Genomic DNA, 21,193 nt, shown 5'->3' with positions numbered 1-21,193 from the left:
ATGTTGTCAGTTACAAGCAGCATACTATGGTACATGAACAAAGTCAAAAGAACTTATAAAAAACATGAAAAATCTATTTTTTCATTGAGTCCTTTAGGTTCTTGTGTCAATAAAAATTTAATCCAGTGAATTTCTCTCTGGAGGAGGGATCTGGTAAGATCAACCCCCTCGTATAGTTTAACTACCTCTAGGATGGAATACCTTATCTGGGCGATGCTATGGTTATTCTCATTCCAGTGTCTGGCTAAATTACTTTTGGTGTTTTTGTTCCTGATTGTACTTTTGTGCTCTGAAATTCTAGTTTTCAGTTTCCTTTCTGTTTTACCTGTGTAGATTTTGCCACACGGGCATTTGATGTAGTAAATTACATTTTTTGTATTACAATCTCCATTGTAAAGTAATTTTATTTCTTTACCAGTTTGTGGATGGTTTAGTGTGTTTCCTACAATAACATTGGAGCAATGTACGCAGTTCTGGCACTTCTTCATGCCTCTGTTGATTTCTTCAGTTGCCCTAACTGGAGTCATGAGTAACTCTTTCAGATTTTTTGAACGCTTGTAGGCAAAGATGGGTGTGTTGTTGAATATTCCATTGAAATCAACTTCATTCTTCAAGAGAGTCCAATGTTTGTTTATTATGGTTTTCAGCTTGTTTGATGTTGTAGAAAATTTAGATACGAACACCTGTCTATCTTGCAGTTTCTTTGGTTTTTGAATAAGTAGATTCTCTCTGCTGCAAGCTTTGATGCGGTCTTCAGCTTTTTTTAATACTTCCTCTGGATATCCTCTATCTTTGTAGCGTTGGTGTTGTACGTCAAGATTCTTTTTACATTCATCATCTTCAGAGCAAATCCTCTTAATTCTCATGTACTGAGATACCGGGAGGTTATCCTTCAAGTGTTGGGTGTGGAAACTTTGGTATAACAGTGAGTTGTTGACATCAGTCTGTTTTCTGTATATGGTGGTAGAAATTTGTTGTTCATCAATTTTAACTAATACATCCAAGAAAGGGAGTTCTTTTTCACTTATGGCATGCGTGAATTCAATATGTTCGGAGCATGAGTTTAACCTTTCTTGTGAGTGCTCCTCTAATCACACGAAGTAACATTTTGAGAATCTGTCTACACGGAGTGAGCACCATGGCTTATGACCAAATTTCAAGTATGACAGAAAACAGGGCGAAAACACTAGCCTACACTTCAGAACAAGCAGACAGCATTTATACTTTAATTCAGGACGTCAAATCGTCAAATGCGCAAGGCAATACTATTATGCAACAACTGAAACAGCTTGAATTTCTCGCAAAACGAGAAGTAAACCAGAAGTTACACGCATCAACCTTGGTACAGTACCACAGAGTCAAGAGGATTCCACGTGGTCTAAGGATGTCCATAAAACCGATGTTGCACAGATTTCACCTTAATAAGGAGTTTATGGAGAAGTGGTTCTCAATCCTAAATAAATGCTCACTCGACTTAATTCTGTTATTGATAGAAGAGCTGGCAAAAGTCATTCATGAATTATCCAACGAAATTGATGAAATAAAACACAATTTGGAATCACGGATGGACAAAACAGATTGGGACAAATCACTAGAGGAACTAAATACTAAACTAGAAAGATACCAAAAGGAGCTTCAAGAGGGCAAACTAAGGAAATTTAAACGTGACACACTGGACTATAAATTAAATGAAGTGTACACGTGGGCGGAAGTTTATGCCCAGCGGAGATCATTCCAGAAGAAAAAGACCGTCGTGACCTCAGAAGAAAGTTTAGTCTCTGACAGTGAATTGAGTACAAATAGACCGGCAGCTCAAACCCAAATTGCAGAAACAAGTACTGGTCAAACATCAACTGAAGCTACTAAATCCACTTCCACAAGCCAGCCTTTTTTATCCCAGGTAGTGGACACAAGCCAACCACCAGGGAAGCAACCGAAAAAACAATCAAAACAAGGAGAGGAGGGAGAAGGAGTCCGAACAAGAAGCACGAGGTGAACCTGGTTTTAAACATCTCACAGACCGAATTGACAAAGGATGAAATGAGAATATTGAACAAAGGGCTAGGATTTGTTCCAACATATGACACCAACAACTTGGAAAATGAGATTGCATTTTTTAAATTCATGAGGGTCCTCAAACTGAGACATTTCTTCACTAATGTAGTACCTGAACAAATGGCGAAAGAAGAACCGGAACTCCTTGAGTTCAAGCCGAAATCCAAATTTCAAGCCCCAGTAACCCACAAGATCTTGGATGCCTTTGAAAATTCTGTCCTTAATGAAATGGAGAGTATGAATTTGAAAAAATCAAAAAGGAAAAATATCTCGATTTATGATAGATCGATTATAAAAGGTCTGCAAGAAAATCCAAACATTCATATACAGAAAGCAGATAAAGGAGGCGCCATAGTCGTTATGGACAAGACAATGTACCACAGAAAAGTGAACGAACATGTAGAAGATACCATGACCTATTTGAAACTGGACAGAGATCCTACAGATGAATTGCAACAAACTCTTACTGAAATCCTTACTAAAGCTTTGGATCAAGGCCACATAACTGCCACCACTAAACAATTTCTAACTGTGACTAATCCCAGGAAACCATCACTCTATATGCTCCCCAAGGTGCATAAAAATCTTTTAGACCCCCCCATGCGTCCGATTGTGACCGGGTGTGGCACTATTTTTGAACCACTCGGTCAGTATATCGATACATTTTTACAACCATTTGTCCAACGATGGTCATCGTATACTAAAGACACTAATGATTTTCTTGTGACGCTAAAAAACGTTAAAATAACAAGTCCTATACTTTTGTGTACCATTGACGTCAAGTCATTGTACACTTCAATTCCCCACCTTGCTGGGTTGGAAGCCGTAGAATGGGCTTTGCTACAACAGAATGCAGTAAGAGCTAACAAAGTGTTTATTCTAGAGTTATTACATTTTTGTTTACATCACAGCTATTTTAAATGGTCCTCTGATTTTTTTCTTCAACAGCATGGAACATCCATGGGATTTGCCGGGGCCCCGGCATATGCCAATACCTTCATGGCAAAATTCGAGGCAGATCATATGTACAACAACAAAAATTGGAAAGATCACACAACCTTGTACAGGAGGTTTATTGACGACATTTTTCTGATGTGGTCAGGAACGAGACAAAACTTGGAACGAGAGATAGAAAGGTTAAACTCATGCTCCGAACATATTGAATTCACGCATGCCATAAGTGAAAAAGAACTCCCTTTCTTGGATGTATTAGTTAAAATTGATGAACAACAAATTTCTACCACCATATACAGAAAACAGACTGATGTCAACAACTCACTGTTATACCAAAGTTTCCACACCCAACACTTGAAGGATAACCTCCCGGTATCTCAGTACATGAGAATTAAGAGGATTTGCTCTGAAGATGATGAATGTAAAAAGAATCTTGACGTACAACACCAACGCTACAAAGATAGAGGATATCCAGAGGAAGTATTAAAAAAAGCTGAAGACCGCATCAAAGCTTGCAGCAGAGAGAATCTACTTATTCAAAAACCAAAGAAACTGCAAGATAGACAGGTGTTCGTATCTAAATTTTCTACAACATCAAACAAGCTGAAAACCATAATAAACAAACATTGGACTCTCTTGAAGAATGAAGTTGATTTCAATGGAATATTCAACAACACACCCATCTTTGCCTACAAGCGTTCAAAAAATCTGAAAGAGTTACTCATGACTCCAGTTAGGGCAACTGAAGAAATCAACAGAGGCATGAAGAAGTGCCAGAACTGCGTACATTGCTCCAATGTTATTGTAGGAAACACACTAAACCATCCACAAACTGGTAAAGAAATAAAATTACTTTACAATGGAGATTGTAATACAAAAAATGTAATTTACTACATCAAATGCCCGTGTGGCAAAATCTACACAGGTAAAACAGAAAGGAAACTGAAAACTAGAATTTCAGAGCACAAAAGTACAATCAGGAACAAAAACACCAAAAGTAATTTAGCCAGACACTGGAATGAGAATAACCATAGCATCGCCCAGATAAGGTATTCCATCCTAGAGGTAGTTAAACTATACGAGGGGGTTGATCTTACCAGATCCCTCCTCCAGAGAGAAATTCACTGGATTAAATTTTTATTGACACAAGAACCTAAAGGACTCAATGAAAAAATAGATTTTTCATGTTTTTTATAAGTTCTTTTGACTTTGTTCATGTACCATAGTATGCTGCTTGTAACTGACAACATCATATTGTATTTGTATGTATTCTCTAGCATTTTGAGGCACATCGTGTTTTATTTTGAGTCTCTATTTATCATTTATTCTGATACTTTTTATTTTCACTAACTTTCTTTCACTCCGATGGGTAGTTTCACCATTATAAGATGGCGCGGTTTAGCAGGTGGAAGTTCAGATGCTAGTCCGTCTTCTATGTTGTTGGACGAAGCTTGTGTTTTAGAACCGGCGAGGTTTGTGGTCTCGCATCCACTGTTTTGAGAGGAGAACGCAAGAGGGTTTCAACTGTGAGGAGTTTTGAGAAGACGTGCAGAGGAAGTTTGAGGAGGTGAGCGTGCTGCGCATCAGCAGCGGTGTCAGCGACTTCGATCAGGGTTAGTTAGTCGCCCGTTTTATAGACATGGGTTTCTCTGTTATTTTTGCAGGTTGAAAACAGGAACGCGGTGAATACATTTTTGTGACTAGTGGAATTGAAGACAAGGTAACTCGTTGCTTGAGTTAATTGGACTGATTAATAAGAGTTCAGATTTTGTTCCAGCCATCCTGGTAGATACTTGAGTTCAGTGGATATGTTCTGGTTTTTGTTTTTACAGAATGATTTAGCGCTTGAGGAGCGTGATAGTAGTAAGTTGCTTTTCCAGCGTTTTGTACACGTGCACTTAGGTGAAGGTGAAGGCTTTTTCGTTGTTTGGAGTGACTAGCTCCACTTTACTATTTACTAACATTTTTTGTGCTTCAAAGACTCTCGAGTGATAGTATTGTTTTCTGCATCATTTTTCCACAGGCCCCCGACGAAGAGCTGCCTACAGCTCGAAATGCATTGGGCATACACAGATGAAATGTTATAATTGGAAAACAAACTGATTATGAAGTTTTTTGAATATTGCGTTATAATAACATTTTGAGTCAAATTGAATATAAGTTGTGTTTATTTGTAATTGTTGGAAACTACTGTTGAGAAAAATACTAAAATTAATTTTGAAAAAGCAGAAGAGTGTATATTTAATTTGTAGCGCGTTCTGCGCTTGAGCAACAGTGCGCTAAGGTTAAGTGTCATTCACACTTAAGATAAGGTTGTCTAAGTTTTGGCACGTGATAGGGCAGACGTGCTACCTTAGCTGCACGCTTTGAGGTTAAAAAAGTTGAAACAGGAACATAAGTTCAAGGAAGCATTATTAGTAGAGAGTGAGTGCTCCTCTAATCACACGAAGTAACAAAGGGGCAGGCGTGACTAGAGGTCGAAGAATGATGGAGCTAGAAAAAGAAGGCAGAAAGAGTGAGGAAGACAGATAGAAGAGAAAAAGATGGAGAGAGAAGGAGGGGGTGAAAGAAGCAGAGAGACTGTGCAAGGGCGACGTGTAGGAGACAGATAGAGAAAGAAGCGAGAGAGGCTGAGACTGCAGAAAGAAAGAGTAGGTGGGAGCAAGAGAGGGAAGGGGGGTGTGAAGTAAGACAGACAGAGCAGAGGGGATAAATAGTGACACATAGAGGGAAAATCAAACGGGTAGGGGGGATTGCAGCAAAGTTGTAGTTAGAAATTTCCCTCAATTTTGCAGAGCTGCCGGGAAACTGAAAGTACGGCCGGCCTGCGGCCGGCCATGAATAATTAGGGGAGGAGAAGCCCTTTGATGTGCTGGGCTGGCCGTGAATGCGCGTGCTTGTTTGCTCACGTGATTCACGTGAACTTCAAGAAAACCGCGGGAACGAAGCCCTTGGTTTGACGATGATTTTGGCTACTTGAATTCTCACTCCCTCAATGCGCTTGCGCGCATTGTAGGTCACGAGACCTACAAATCAGACATTAGGGTTACATAAAAGAACCATACAGTAAAATCAGGACATAGCAACAGTGACTCCATAATCATTTGTGTATGTACATGCATACATGTTCAATTAAATGTTTCCTTAAACATTTCACGTTATCCGTAAAATGTTACCATAGTTTAGTATAACCATTTTAGCCATCTGTTTTTTTCCAAGTTGCAAAGATTTTTTTTGTACATTTTATTTTGAATGCTTGACAGCATGAAGAATGAATGTGCTTGTCCCCAAACAATGTGTCCTGAGCATCAGGCCACCCTTGTATGATAAAGGGGCTTTTATAGTTCACTTCGTGCTAGCTTGGATTTTGCCTCTCTTAAGCAACAGTCATAATTCCTAATCTGCAAAATGAGCGCATTACTTTTAAATTGAACACATATAATGCATTATATTGCCAATGCTGTCTTTAGAGCACTCGGGTGGTGTTTCTCAAAGAGGGAACTGTCTTAGCAAAAGAGAAGCTATTAGTAGCATAAATGGAACAACCGCTCCACCTTGAACCTTCATACCTGGGTAATAAGCAAGAATGAGTGTATTAGGGCTCCGAGTGTTTTCTTGCAATTGGTGGTTTTGTTGTTTTCAACAGTTTTTTGTCACTCTTGAATCTGTGAACATGAGTATTTAGGGTCAGATAACTGGAGAGAAGTGATCTAATAAGTACTAATTTGATGGAGTAAAAACAGTACTTGCTGGGATTTGGGCATTAGGTGGTGGGCATTTTACTTCCTTATGCCTTCTCTTTTTATTTTTAATGATCTTTATTGACTTTTTTTGAAGAAAAATGAGTGCTGTGGTCTTCTAATGGCTGGTAGAAGCCCAGAGCATCAACCTTCCAATGGTGGTCCACAGCAACAGGTGTGAAGAAGGGCCTAACGGAGCCCGAGGGGATTGCCTATGTTTCACAAATTAGAGCATTCTGCCCTCTAGGGGTGGAATGTTCTAATAGCCTTTGAGCCCTCTGTAGCGGGCTCTACGTGTCAATAAAGGGCGACTGCCTTGTTAAAGGCCCTCACCTGTGGCTCAGGCCTTTAACGCTACAGTGGGCACTAAGGCTATAGTAAGACTATGGCACCATATACATTATGGAGTATGCTAAATTATGGAGATGTTAAATTTACAGTTTGCTTGAAAACCTAAGCTGGTACAGTTGTACCAAACCTAACAAAATTCACACCTAATGTGTTTTATATTTTTTTTGCAGGCCAGAGGGAACCCCTTTCGAGGATGGTGAGTTTTTCACTTGTTTGGGAAAAAAAAAAGTTGGGCATTGTTGGGTTGGTTAGGCTGTATAGTCTACATTTTCTTAAGTTCTCTCTAAAAGCATTCCAGCTGGTCGAGAACAAACCTTGTTTACCAGTGCATCTAAGAGGCAAGGTTCCCTTGGACGGAATTCATGTTGTGCACGCATTTAGAAACCGAAGCATCCGAGCTGCTGGATTTACTCAAAACAAAAAAGGACCAAATTAAGCCACAGAATTGACTAAATTATACAGCAAGAAAAGAAAAGTCATATGACGTAATGCTGCACGTTATGTACCCCATATGTTTCACTTTTCTATCATTTCCCATTACTAAGGTCTGGGCAAATGTTTAGCCCCATACCAGTGTCCCACCCTCCTACAGCAGTCGGCACCTAAATTAAGACAGCGTAACCTTTGGAAACGGTATGCAACTACCTGGCTTCACGAGTGCATTTTGTCAATTAGCTTATGATTCGTTTTTGATTATAGGTTATGGTGCAGAGTGGTCAGTCTATAATAATGCAGAAAGTGCCATGGCCACAGAATTGCTCACTGAGGTCTATCATCTTGTCTGTTCACTTCAACATGTTCATTCCAGCCTATTTAAAAGGATGTCATAACATTCACTGCACGCTTACCTCATCCCCAGAAGCGCCCACCACAATATATGTTAATTCTTTCGTTTTATGTTCCACGCTTGTTATAATTTCAGTGGCGTGTGAATCTGTATTTTTATTTCCCCAATGACGACCTCAACGTTGCTGACTTGAACCAACTGTGACTTTATTTATTTATTTATTTTATTTATTTATTTATTTATAACACTTGTAAAGCGCACTGTTACCAACTGGTGTCCTGGCGCTGAAGTGATAACTCTCTGAGGTACAAGCCTCCCCAATTAGCAAGTAAAAAAGTCATGTTTTCAGATTTTCTCTAAATGCCATCAAGTTCATGTTTTGTTTGAGGGCCAAAGGAAGGGCATTCCAGGCCTTTGCTGCTCCCGTGACAAAGCTTCTGCCCCCCCCAGTGCACCTTCCTGATACGGGCTGTTTTGACCAGCCCCAAACTGGCCGACTACCAGGTCTGTACCATTGGAAGAGCTCCTGTAGAAACACCGGGCCTTGACCGTGCAACGCCTTGAAGACAATGCACATGGATTTAAACAGAATCCGCTCCCTCACAGGGAGCCAGTGCAGCTTCACCCGTTCCCTGGTGACCGAAGAGAACTTGGGCAAACCCCCTTGGCAGCCGTATTTTGCAGGACCTGAAGTTTGTTAAGCAAACCCTTTTGGGCCTCGAGCAGAAGGCTGTTACAATAATCGAGGCGGGTAAGCACAAGTGCAGTCACCACCGTCTTTCTGCTTCCGACCGGTAAAAAGGGAAGGACTTTCCTAATAATTTTTAAAGTCCAGTGTATGGAGGAGGTAATCGCCTTAACTTGGGGTTTAAAGGAGAGTTGGTTATCTATAATAACCCCTAAATTCTTCGCCTTCGCAGCAGGAGATGGCGGGGATCCCATGTCCACCGGCCACCACTTAGAGCTCCAGAGATTTGTATTCGACCCGAAGATTAATACCTCGGTCTTGAAAGAATTCAATTTTAGGCAACTCTTTGCCATCCATGAACTAACTGCTGACATGCAGTCCTGAAACCTTGCCGCCACACCCAGTTCTTTTCCCAGGGAGTACTGAGACCACGATCTAGGTATCGTCTGCATATGATAACTCGAAACCAAAAGATCGGATCACCGGGGCAAGAGAGGATACATAAATGTTAAATAAAGTGGGGCTTAGGGATGATCCCTGAGGGACCCCCCCTGGGAGTTCGAAGGGTCTTGACTCGAAATCTCCCATTGCCACCACTTGCACCCGGTCTTTAAGGAAGGCTTTCAGGATACTTATTGCTAATCCCTGGACCCTGCACTCCTCCAACCGGTCCACCAAGACAGCATGGTGGACCGTATCGAAGGCCGCAGACAGATCCAAAAGGACCAGCACTGCCTGGCCCCCAACATCCAGTGCCTTCTTGACCTCCTCTTTGGACTTAATCGTACCGGTCTCAGTGCTGTGTCCTTCCCTGAAACCGTGCTGGGCTAGGTCTAGACCTTTTGAAGTACGCAAGAATGCACACAGCTGAAGGTTCATGGCTTTCTCGAAGTTTTGCCGGCAGCGGTAGTCTGGCAATTGGCCTATAAATGTTGGGATCAGTAATATCCAAAGAAGGTTTCTTAAGCAGTGGGGAGAAGGAAGCCCGCTTCCAAACAGTGGGAAAGTCACCTTTTTCAAACCTCAGGTTGAAGAGGTTGGCCAAAGTGTCAGCTATTGTGAAGGCTGCCAATGTTGCTACTGACGTAGGGCAGGGATCGTGGGGAGATCCTGACTTAGTTACCGTCAGCAGTTTTAAGATATCATCGGAGCATATTGGCTCAAATGCCGAGAATTTAGCCCCCAATAAGTTCCATTCACCAACAGATTCCAAAGGGGCTACTCTCGACGCCATCACCACCAGCAAAGGTCTGGCTTTACTTTCCCACTTTGTCACCAATTGACTGGTCGTATCATCACCTTATCCTCTTCACAATCAACAGTGCCGTACCCCTCCTCCCCCTAAAAACATCAAACATAGGAAATTAACCAGAAATCTTCACCTTATTCCTCCAGGCGAACTGGAGGCTAAGATTAAAGCAAGACGTCGACTTTCTCCTCCCTCACGAAATCCGAATGACCTTACCGTACACCACAACAAATCCATAATTGAGGTCCTTGATCAAATTGCCCCAGCTAAATTAAAACCACAAAAAAATCCCCACCAAATCCTTTTTTTATGCTGATCTCAACAATGGAAGACGCTCGCTTAGGCTGACAGAACGCACGTGGAGACAACACCCCTCCCCCTCAAATCTTGCCCTCCTCAGAACCGCAAGAGCTAATTACAAAAAACACATCCTCAATGAAAAGGCCTCCTTCTGCGCGCAACTTGACCGAGCAAAAAAATAGACCCAGGGAATTATTCAGCATTATCAAAAATCAAACATCTTCTGCCCCCCTCCCCAAATTGATGGCCACTATTGAAAAATGTGAATTTGCAAACTTCTATTCCGAAAAAAATGACAAAATTGATCTATCCTTTGCCGTAACCCCCTCACCACAGTGCTCATCACCCCTCCATGACCTCCAATCCAAGTCTCCTTTTGCACCTCCGCCCCCTCCAGATTCTGTTCATCTCCCCTCCGCCGTCACCCCCTGGACTAATTCTTCACCAGCCCACAGCTAAAGAATAATGCATCTTGGCTTAACTTCAGCCCAGTTACAGAGCAGGATGTCCTCAACATCATCACTAAGCTTAAACCCTCCTCTCATACCTTGGACCCTCTGCCCGCTAACCTTGTTCAAGATTTAACACCTTGGCTGCTAAGGGGTTTTCCCGCTGGGTGCTGCAGTACCAGATTTTCCATTGTTCATGACAAGGTCAACTCGTCATAAGCAAAGGGCAGGTAAAACCCATGACGAGTTGACCTTGTCATTAGCAGGGAAGTGGTTAAAGCACATCATTGCACCTTATTGGGCTACCATCATAAACTCCTCCTTGGCCACAGGGTGTGTCCCTGTTTTCCTCCAACTTGGCCAAATCACTCCCACCCCTTAAAAATGTTACTGCTGACCCCACCGACCTTAACAATCTGCGTCCCATCTCTAATCTTCCTCTTCTATCCAAGGCCCTCGAAAAATGCACCTTGCTCCAACTGGACAAGCACATTGACTCTTTCAGCCTTTTGGACACATTACAATCAGACTTTAGAAAGGGCTGCAGTACTGAAACTGCTATGCTCAACATTGTTGATGACCTCCATCACTGCCTCGACAAGGGGGAGGCCTCCCTTCTCATTCTTCTTGACCTCTCTGCTGCCTTCAATACTGTTAACCACTCCGCCTAACTTAACACCCTCAAAGACCAGGTTGGCTTCAATGACCTTTTCCTCGAATGGTTCACCTCCTTCTTTCAGCACAGAACCCAAAACATTTAAATTAGCAATTGCTCTCCAAACCAATTCCTGTCTCTCTAGGTGTTCCCCAGGGTTCTATTCTCTCTCCCTCTCAATTTAACCTTTTCTTGGAACCCCATACCCTCATTCTGAAACAAGCAGGAATCAACTACCACCTCTATGAAAAGTGTATTTGAGATTAAAATATGTGTATTTTCAGAACTTAGAAGCTGATTATTTTAGAAAAATTATAGACTTTATGAAATATATTTAAAGATGATACTCGAGTGATATATCATGCAGCATCAAGGTGACATGACGCATATTATTAACTTAGTGCTAGGTGTATTACAGCTATGGCTGTTATGTATTACCCATGTAGAGGCATTCCAAATTGATAAAGCCTTTTTTTTACATTACTGTGGCAACCCAGTCTATGGCACTGAGGTGATCACTGCTCGTAACTTTACATAGGGTGTTGCTAATGATATGCTCACTATTACACTAGTAGTAACAGTAGCTTGGTATGATATTCACAAAACATAAGTAGCTTATTAAAGATCAGGTTGTAAACCCTTGAAATAAATATTAATAACCTGATCAATTTGCTTGCCATCTCTACACAGTCTTAACTAGTCTCTTCTCCCACACACACCCCATGGCATACTTTTGAGCCGGTCTTTGCCAAAACTAACTTTCTAGGAAAGTCCACTTTTTCTCTTCCTCTTGCTAGACCAGCCACTTCCTTCCCCCCTTATTAAAGTGAAGACCCACCGTCCCTTAACAAAAGTAAATTGAGATAACTTGAGTGCTGCTCTTAGACACTTGTAACCATTGCCAACTCTTGACCTGTGGCTGCAGTGAACTATAACCTTGGACATTATTGCCCCAGTTCACACATCAAGTAAGTGCTGCCCTCCTACTGTTCCTTGGTATTCTGATAACTTACACACATCCAAATGAGTCTGCAAACACTATAAACAAGCCTGGAGGAGATCCTACTTCCCACAGGTCAAAAGTTAATATAGAAAAGCAATGAAAAACTAGAAAACCCAGATAAGAATAGCTAAAACTGAATCTACTCCTCCAAAATAAACAATTCTCGTAACCCTACCAGGGACCTCTTCTCTTTTGGACTTAACCTCATCAATCTTGAAAACATGAATTCCACCATTCTCCCTCCAATACCTCTGTGACAAATATACAGATTGCTTTAAAAACAAAATAGCAACTGTTTACAAAAATGTTACTAGTTCTGACAATAATGCTGTTTCTCTATTAGACAATTCGACTGAGATTCCAAATTATCCTTCCCTTACTGCCCTTTGCCCTCTTAGGCGAACAGTGTATCACTACCCTTAGATATTCCAAATCTGGACCACCCACTCGCCTCTGCTCTCTCAGAATATTTCACATTGCTTCCAGTAACATAGCCTCCATCTTTGGGACATTTGTAAAATGTCCAAATCCTCGACAACGGTTCCCTGGCTGTAGAATAGTGATCTCTCCTTCTTAAAAAAAACTCTAGATCTCACATGCTCCTGAATTTTAGGCCTATATCCCTCTTTACCGATTCCCTTCTAGGTTCTCCCAACCAGTGGCGTGATTTTGTGGAATGTTGCCAGCTTTTAGATACCTCTCAGTCCGGGTTTATACCAGACTAGAACACAGAATGCACTCTGATTGAGGAATTCTATACCAGGGAAGCTTGGACGCTCTAATACTACTCTTGGGCCCATCATCTGCCTTCTGCATGGTGTGTCACACAGTGTTGATTTCCAGGCTATCAGATCTTGGATTTAAATAAACTGTTCTTAAATGTATCTTATCCTTTCTCGGTCACCGCAGCTAATCCATGTGTTGTCCCCCTCCCCGCCCCCCCTCCCCCCACACCCCTCTATCTCCCAATCACAAGAATATTCAATACAGTGTGGGGACTAGGCTAATACATTTCACAGTGCATCGCAGTATCTATTCCACTGCATTCAGACCATCAAAAATGCTGCTTCTAGAATCTTGATGAAAAATCCTTCACGTGAGTCCATTCAGACAAACATTTGTTCCCCACACTGGTTGCCTATACCGAAAAAACATCAGTTTAAGGTCCTTTGACCCATTCCTTGGGCTCTTGACAAGGCAAGTGCATCTTATTTAAAGTGAAGGTTCTTGCAGGATCTTCCTACCCATTCCTTGTGGTCTGCCTCCCTGGCCATAGTAACATTCGTCTTAAAACCCAAGGATGCTGATCATTCTTCCATCTTGCAGTCGAACTGTGGAACAAGCTACCTCTGGACATCAAACAGATCCCTCACGACTTGTTTTACCAATACGAGCATTCCCTCTAGATCAGGTTGCTTGAATGAATAGATAAGAGATCCATCAAAATAATCCCTATATAACTGATTATTATTATATTTCTCATGGGAACTGAAATAAGTTTTGTCTTTAATATCCTGAGATGCTGCAGTCCGTTAAAACAATGCAAATTATTTGTTGGAAAAAAACGTATCCCTAACCACGCTCTTTTCAACAAAAAGATCAAAACCTTGCTGTTCCAGCTTTATAGCTCTCCTCATTCCAGAGCCTTTAGCTCCAGGATGCTTTATGGTATTTGCGAGCTCCATAAAATTACTTTCATGGAAACGTTTTTTATTTTTTATAAGAAATCACTAATGTCATTTAAGTGTCAGGTTTTTTGTTCTGAGACTGCAAAGGAACGGCGATTGGATAGGAAATTACCAGGCTAGTCTGCATAACATTTCCTTTTCTATCGGGTTTCTTTAGGCTTTGTGCGGGTATTGTAGGCTTGGTCATCATATCCCATATCAAGGATATAGAGCAGAAAATCTTTTTCAATGGGAATGGATTGGAATTTGCTAGGACGTTCCAAATGGCCTGTAGCTAGTTTTCAAGATTTTAGTTGAGATGTACAAATGCAAATTGTAATCACCCAGAGTTGTTACTGGATGAAACCAATGCATACATTATTAATATATGTGAAAAATGCTCTTCTCTCTCATTCTAGGGACTTTCAAACTCACAATAGAATTTACAGAAGAATATCCAAATAAACCACCAACAGTTAGATTTGTCTCTAAAATGTTTCATCCCAATGGTAAGTAAGCATATTATCTCCTTTTCATGTTTTACAGTTGGTTATCCAACGTTTATATAAAATGTATCGGCAATTAGCAAACTGTGTCAAATACAGCAGTAAAAGTGACGAAACCATGAGTATGTTCTCTGTTTTTCCAGTCTTGTTTTCTTTGTGATGTTTTATTGCACCAGTCTAGTAAATGGGCAATGAAGGTGATGTTTTTTTTTTTTATTATTCAAATTGTTTCCCCAATTTACTTACCCTTGCTATATGTGCCACCTTTTATGTACTCGTGGCGGTGGGGGGGAGAACGGGGTTCTACTGTCTTTGGTTGCCATATTACCAGAAAAGCTTTTTGACGTTTCATTGGTCAGCCTAGAAGCACGTCATCAGAAGAAAGGTGTCCACTGATGTTTTCATAAGAAAAGTTACATTCATTGTAATCCTATGTTTGCGTTGTGCATCTTTTTGCAGTTTTCATGCTTTGAACTGCTGACGCACTGCATTAGGTCAGAAATATTACTGTTTTACCTTTAGTGAAGTTTGATTTTTGGCTGTGGGTGATACTGAATTTGAAGTTTGATAGCTTTCTCTGAAGCCTTACATGCACCAATAGTGAGACTTCTTCTGCGGTACGAAACGTTGAGACCGAAATGTCGACTAAAATCGGTCACTTTGCCATGACCAGACATGGAAGAGTTTCGAAAGTAGTATCTTTGATATAGGATTATGAGAACCTTGGTTTTGTATGAATTACTTCAAAGGTGTAAGGGGGATTGATTTCTGAAGAATACTTCTTTCAGATGTTGCCCAGAAGTGTCAGGCGTGCCAAGCTTTTTTTGGTGTAAAAAGAGTCTAAGACTAGAGCATGTGGCTTGGTTCGTTACGGCATGTGGGCACAAAAAAACTACTGATCTTCCTCACAAACCTTCAAGGCGTGTAAAGAAAATATTTAGGGAGTATGAAAGTCCTATTTGTTCTGGGGTGAAAAGGACCGGAATTAGTCTCTGGCAGTTGTTTTCAGAGGCCTTCAGCTCTCTATTCTAAGGTACATCCAAATAAAACCTCCGTGTTCTGTCCAGAGCCCACCATAATCATCCCACTGGGGAAACAAGCTTCATATACTTCACCAGCCTTGAGGCTACTGAATATTTTTCTGCCATTTGTGATTTAGTCTACCCAGAAGAGAAGCAATAATTGGTCTAGAAAGGAAAGTAGTCTTGAAGTAACAGGGGATCTCCTAGAAAGGCCGAACACAATTTGAGGGTCGACCTCGAAAGACAGAACAAGCTCAGCCAAATTTCTGAATAATGTTAAAAACTGCCAATTATTCACATTGTAACACAAGGTCCACTATGCAATAGAATACAGGATAAGAATTACACATGCAAGCATGTTTTGGTTGAACCATTTTTGTCTGGGAAAAAAACCTATGGCGAATCTACATATTTTTGTTCAAATAGCTTTTAGGAACGTTTGCATATGCCACCCACACCACTGAAATGTGAGAACACACTGTGTACTGAAGCAGAAACCTGTTTAAAAGCAGTGTGGTCAAGGCCATGGGTAGTGTATTTAAAAACCTATTTCATAACTGCCTTTGTGTTCCCTGTGTTGCTCAATGCTCACCTAGGAATGCTACAATACAGGGAGTACAAGTTAATGGGCACTGTGCCAGGACCAACTTGGAAGTACCATCATCACCTGAAAGGTTTCACAGCATGTTTTGCTCATGCATGTCCCTCTGGTCACGAGAGACAGCACCTTGTTGCTTTAAAGACCCCTCTAAGCCTTGCAAGTGTGTGTAATAAACGAAAGGTATTTTATTTGTTGCTGAATGTGCTGCAACTAAGGCACATTCCAGTATCTGAAGTGGTTGTTGTATGAAGCAGACTCGCTCTATATAGTGCACCAAAAGGTGAGTTACACTGTGCAGAGAATCCAGGCAACCTTTATTGCTTTACAGAGGCAACAATTATACCACTATATGCTCTCAATTTAGGCTTATCAGAGGATAGTGTTAAGCATTTATTGTACTCACAGAGGCAATAAATGAGACGCACTAACACACAATAAATCCAAGCCCTACTTAGAAAAAGAACTCCTATTTTTATGTAAATTCTGATACCAAGAACTTAGTAAGTTAGTACTTGTTAAAATATCGAACAACTACAAGTATCAGAGGGTCTAAAAAATGAAAGAGTTTAAGGAGTGATAGACATCAACCTGACAATACACATCCCTTTAACTACTTGACCAGTATGAAGGTAAACTTCAACATCTCAGGTGGATGAGGACAATACCATCAGTCACCACTCGGATCCGCCCTTCATCACTTGGGATTTATCCATACCATCCGTATGAGTATGTCTAAGTCACAGTCAAAGATAGACCAAGTTGTTAAAAAGTCTACTCTGCCGTATCGACTACAGTATGGTATATCACTCAGTGGTAGTTAATGAGTGAGACAAGTGTGATGACTGTGGAGTGCAGTGCAGAAAAAGTGAATGAAAATAATAAGCTAAATGTGGTAAAATTGGATGAGAGAGCATAGAACCAACTTTATTCAAATGATGCTCACTTGTCCAAGATTAAAAAGGTTTCTCCAAAGACATGTAAATGGACTGTCTAAGGTAAAGCCAGGTCAACATGTTTCAGCAAGTATGGACTACTGCGTCCTTGCCTTCATTAGGACCAAATCAAACAAAGTGTGCTACTGCACAAAAATGAAAATTAATATAAAGTGACAACAAAGAATGTAACGTGTAAGTAAACAAGTGCAGATGTCACCTGAATTTTCCAGAACATGAAAGTTCGTCATGAATTTACAGATAGTGTTGTTCACTGTGAAGTCAGAGAAAAAGGGAGAATAAGTATCAGATGAAGGTAACCACTCAACGTGAAACTATTTCTAAAGTTTGGTACAATCAGTATGGACCTATAACTAAATCAGATAATTTAATGCTGAAAAATAAACTCAATTATGTAACGAAGCAGTGATTTAAATATTCGGATATATATCTTATATTCCAAACATCTGTAGAAAATCTTACCGTAGTCTATAAGATTCAAAGACCTCACCCCACCTGGCAGCGGCTCAGGGTATGAGTGAAGCACCGCTCTAAAAAAACATGTGAACAGTAAACATGTTTTACACATAGTGCAAAGCCCTAACACATATTTGCCTCAAAAAGTACTGAAATAGTGGTCTGATTACAAAAAGTGGTTCACCCAATAGTGTGTCAAAGGAGCTACTATTAGAGGCTCTGGGGTGAAGTTGTTAATACAACCACTCGTATAACGTATGAGGAGAGCGCTTGAAATTGTTATTCTGCATAGCGCTCATTTGCCTAAGTAGCGCCTAAACAAGAAATCTACACGCGCTCTTACCTGTCCGTCGGTGCTCCTATGCCGGCATCTGAACCGACTGGGGAGGCACCGATCGGCAGGAAAGAGCTCTAATATAAAGCGCGTGCTGGTTGGTAGGAGGACCACGTGAGCGCAAGGTCTCCTGATCTTATTGGTTCATATAGCGTTAGAAATGCAATCGCGCTTCACATTGGTTCAAATATCGACCCTCACAGGTAAGTAAAATGTTCACTTTAATAAGTCTTTATGCGTAATGCTTTCCTTTGGGAAAAAGACATATAAGGTATACAGGTTCTTGCAGCAGGTTTCCGGGGTGCCCTTCAGGATTTAAGGTAGTGGGGGGGGACGAAAGGTGGTGGGGGTGTTAAGGTCGAAAGTACCATCTGCAGTGCAGTGAGCGGGCTCTGGGGACAAGTCCAGGAGCTACCAATGGGGGGAAGGGGTGGGGGCTTGGTTCACAAGGCTCCTTTTAGCAAGCCAGCACAGTCAGTTCTCGAGAGTCCTGGCAGGGGCGCTCCAGTGCAGAGGGGTTAGGTAGTCTGGGCTGGTGTGTTACATGTCCTTGCGGTTGTCTGTCTCCTGGTTTGAGGGCGCAAAAATCAGGACAGCTGAGCCACTCTGAAAGTGGGTCTCTGCGCTGCTGACATTTCTCGACGGCTACTCGATGTCGTTTGACTCTGGATTGGACTCAAACAGGCTCTGGTTACTGCAAGATGTCCAGTACCCCCAGGTAATAGTTCTGTTTATCACCAGTTGGTCCTGGTGTCTTCTCACATGGTGGGGAGACAGATCTGACCTTTTGGGACCGAGAGACCAATTCCTGGGCGCCTGCTGCATTGGTAGGACTGGGGAGCCACAGCATGGTAAACCTGGCAATTTGCAACGATCTGGCTGTCTACTCAATCGGAGTACTTGTAGAGCACTCTACTTACCCGTGAGGGTCTCAAGGCGCTGAGGGGGGGAGGGGTGTGTGTGCTGCTACTGCTCGAAGAGCCAGGTCTTGAGTCTTCTGAAGGCGAGTAGGTTTTGGGTCTGCCGTATGTGGGAAGCGAGGGTGTTCCAGGTCTTGGCGGCGAGGTAAGAGAAGGATCTACCGCTTGAGGTAGTTCGTGGATGCGGGGGACAGCGGCGAGGCTGGCGGAGCGGAGCTGGTGGGTGGGGGTGTGGAAGCGGAGTCTGCTGTTAAGGTAGGCTGGTCCGGCGTTGTGGAGTGCTTTGTGTGCATGGGTGAGGAGCTTGAAGGTGATCCTCTTGTCGACGGGGAGCCAGTGTAGGTCTCTCAGGTGGGGTGTGATGTGGCTGTGGCTGTGGCGGAGGACGTTGACGATCAGTCGGGCGGAGGCATTTTGGGATCCACTTGTAGATCCTGCGGAGGGTGTTGTAGCAGGAGGAGGAGACTGCGCTGACCTGCTTAGCCATGGAGAGGGAGGAGTCTAGGATAAATCCTAGGTTGCGTGCATGGTCGGTGGGTGTTGGTACTAGGTACTAGGGTTCTTGGTAGAGGTTCAGCTCCAGGACGAGTTGGCTTCTTCACGATTGTCGAGACTGGTGCAGGCAGGCAGGGGTCTGGCGCCAAATGCACACAGCAAGTCTTCAGTTCTGGTTTTTATGAATTTTTTCTCCTCCTCTTCTGAGTTCTTTGAATCTGAAGTCCTAGTATCCGGGGGCCACCTGAATACTCAATTTAGAGGCTTTAAGGGAAGTATCTGAAAGGGACAAGTTCATGATAGATTCCTTACCTTAGAATATCCCCAGGCGTCAGGCTGGATCCAGAAAGTTTTGCGCGTCCGTAGGTGGCGTTGTGCGGGTCCGTCGCTGGCGTTGTATGCGCCTAGATGACGTCTTGGAGACCACTTGGGCGTTATCCATGCGCGCTGACCGCACTTTTCTTTTTCCGCGCCGAAAGCGCAGATCTGGATTGAGCACATACCTCAGTCAATTTTTGACTACTTGTTGAGACTTTTGTCTCCTCCTCTTATCTCCTGGTGCACTAGGGATGCCGGATTTAAGTCTTTTGGGTCGTGCTGCCGTAACATGTCGGTGGCGGACCCCCACGATGTGTGTCTCTACTGCTTGGAGACCGACCATGACTCCCGGGACTGTCGAGACTGTCGAGCCATGGCCCCGAATGGCTTGCGGGAGCAGCGCCGGAAGTTGCTGGAGGTTCGGCGCTCCTCTCACCTCCGCTCTGGGTCTAGGAGCCTTTCACAGGACCGGAGCCGTTGCTCCTCGGGGTCTAAGTCTTCGCCTTCGGCTTCTGGTAAGCGACGCCATAAAAAGAAGTCGAAGAAGCGTGTTTGCTCTCTGACGTCCCCCCGTTGCTCCCCGGAGGCGGACGAGGGGGACAGGGGCTCCGCCTCTGCGGTTCCACTGGTGCCGGGGAGTCCCGCAGCACCATAGTCCGTCGGCGGCTTTACCAGAGTCCGTCGGCGGCTTTACCAGAGTCCGTCGGCAGCTCCTGAAAAGATGCAAAAGATAAAAACATCGCTAGGCGTCACCGCCGGGTGATCCTGCCGTCTTGACCACTCACCCCACGCCTGAGAGCCTTGTCATTCAGGCCTCAACGTCAGAGTGCCTTTCCCACGGCTCCGCCGGATAAGGTCTCTAAAAGGCTAGACCAATTTGGCAAGAGGCTGTTCTCCTCAGCCAGCTCGGGGTTACGGTCGGTTAACACCGCCTGCTTTATTGGGCCGTTACTCCCACGCAGTGTGGGATTCGGTAGCCGAGGCCTTGCCTCAGTGTTCTGAGGAGGTCCAGGCTGTCCTTTCCTAAGCGATTGCGGAGGGCAAGGATGCAGCGAACTTCGCCATCAGGTGTGGTTTGGACACCGCAGATTTTTTGGGCAGAGCTATTTCCATGACTTTGGCGTTGCGGCTCCACGCCTGGTTGTGTTCCACTGGGTTCTCACCCGATGTTGAGGGCTCACTTATGGATATGCCCTTTTGGCGATACGGCTGACCATGCCCTGGAGCGCTTTAAAGACTCTAGGGCCGCAGCCAAGTCTGTGGGTCTTTCCACAAAGAACCCTGCTACGCCTGGATTTCGTTCCTTTCGTGGCCAGGGAAACCAGGTGCGCTCCTCTAGCAAGCCTGTGCAGAGCCAGCCTCAGCCCGGCCGCGGATTCCGCATGGGCGGTCTGGTAACCAGCACGCGGGTCAGTCCACCTCCACCCGCTGCTTCCGTCTAAGCCTTCCTAATCCGAGCTTCAGGGAGCACCCCACGCCGGTGGGTGGCAGGGTCTGCCACCACTGGCGCGAAATTACGTTGGACAAGACGGTGCTGCAGATAATCTGCCATGGTTATTCCCTTCTCTTCAGTCCTCCCCTTCAGCTATGCTACCTCAGTAACACCGCATGTCGGGGGATTATTTGGCTCTTCTCCGTCAGGAAATTACGACCCTCCTGGCCAAGGGGGCCATAGAGGTGCGTTTCTGGT

The 21,193-nt window shown here is 43.3% G+C and overlaps 1 protein-coding gene across 1 annotated transcript in view; it reads left to right on the top strand.

Annotated features, from left to right (window-relative positions):
• UBE2A (ubiquitin conjugating enzyme E2 A) overlaps positions 1–21,193 on the top strand; it is a 186,185-nt gene that overhangs the window by 74,986 nt on the left and 90,006 nt on the right. Inside the window, exons 3-4 of the mRNA XM_086918559.1 lie at positions 7,271–7,296; positions 14,318–14,407. Of these exons, the coding sequence (XP_086774685.1) occupies positions 7,271–7,296; positions 14,318–14,407 (116 nt within the window). The remainder of the gene's footprint in view (positions 1–7,270; positions 7,297–14,317; positions 14,408–21,193) is intronic.

Source organism: Lissotriton vulgaris, chromosome 4_1, assembly GCF_964263255.1.
Source record: "Lissotriton vulgaris chromosome 4_1, aLisVul1.2, whole genome shotgun sequence".
Classification (NCBI taxonomy): domain Eukaryota; kingdom Metazoa; phylum Chordata; class Amphibia; order Caudata; family Salamandridae; genus Lissotriton; species Lissotriton vulgaris.
This window is presented reverse-complemented; position numbering and strand designations above follow the sequence as displayed.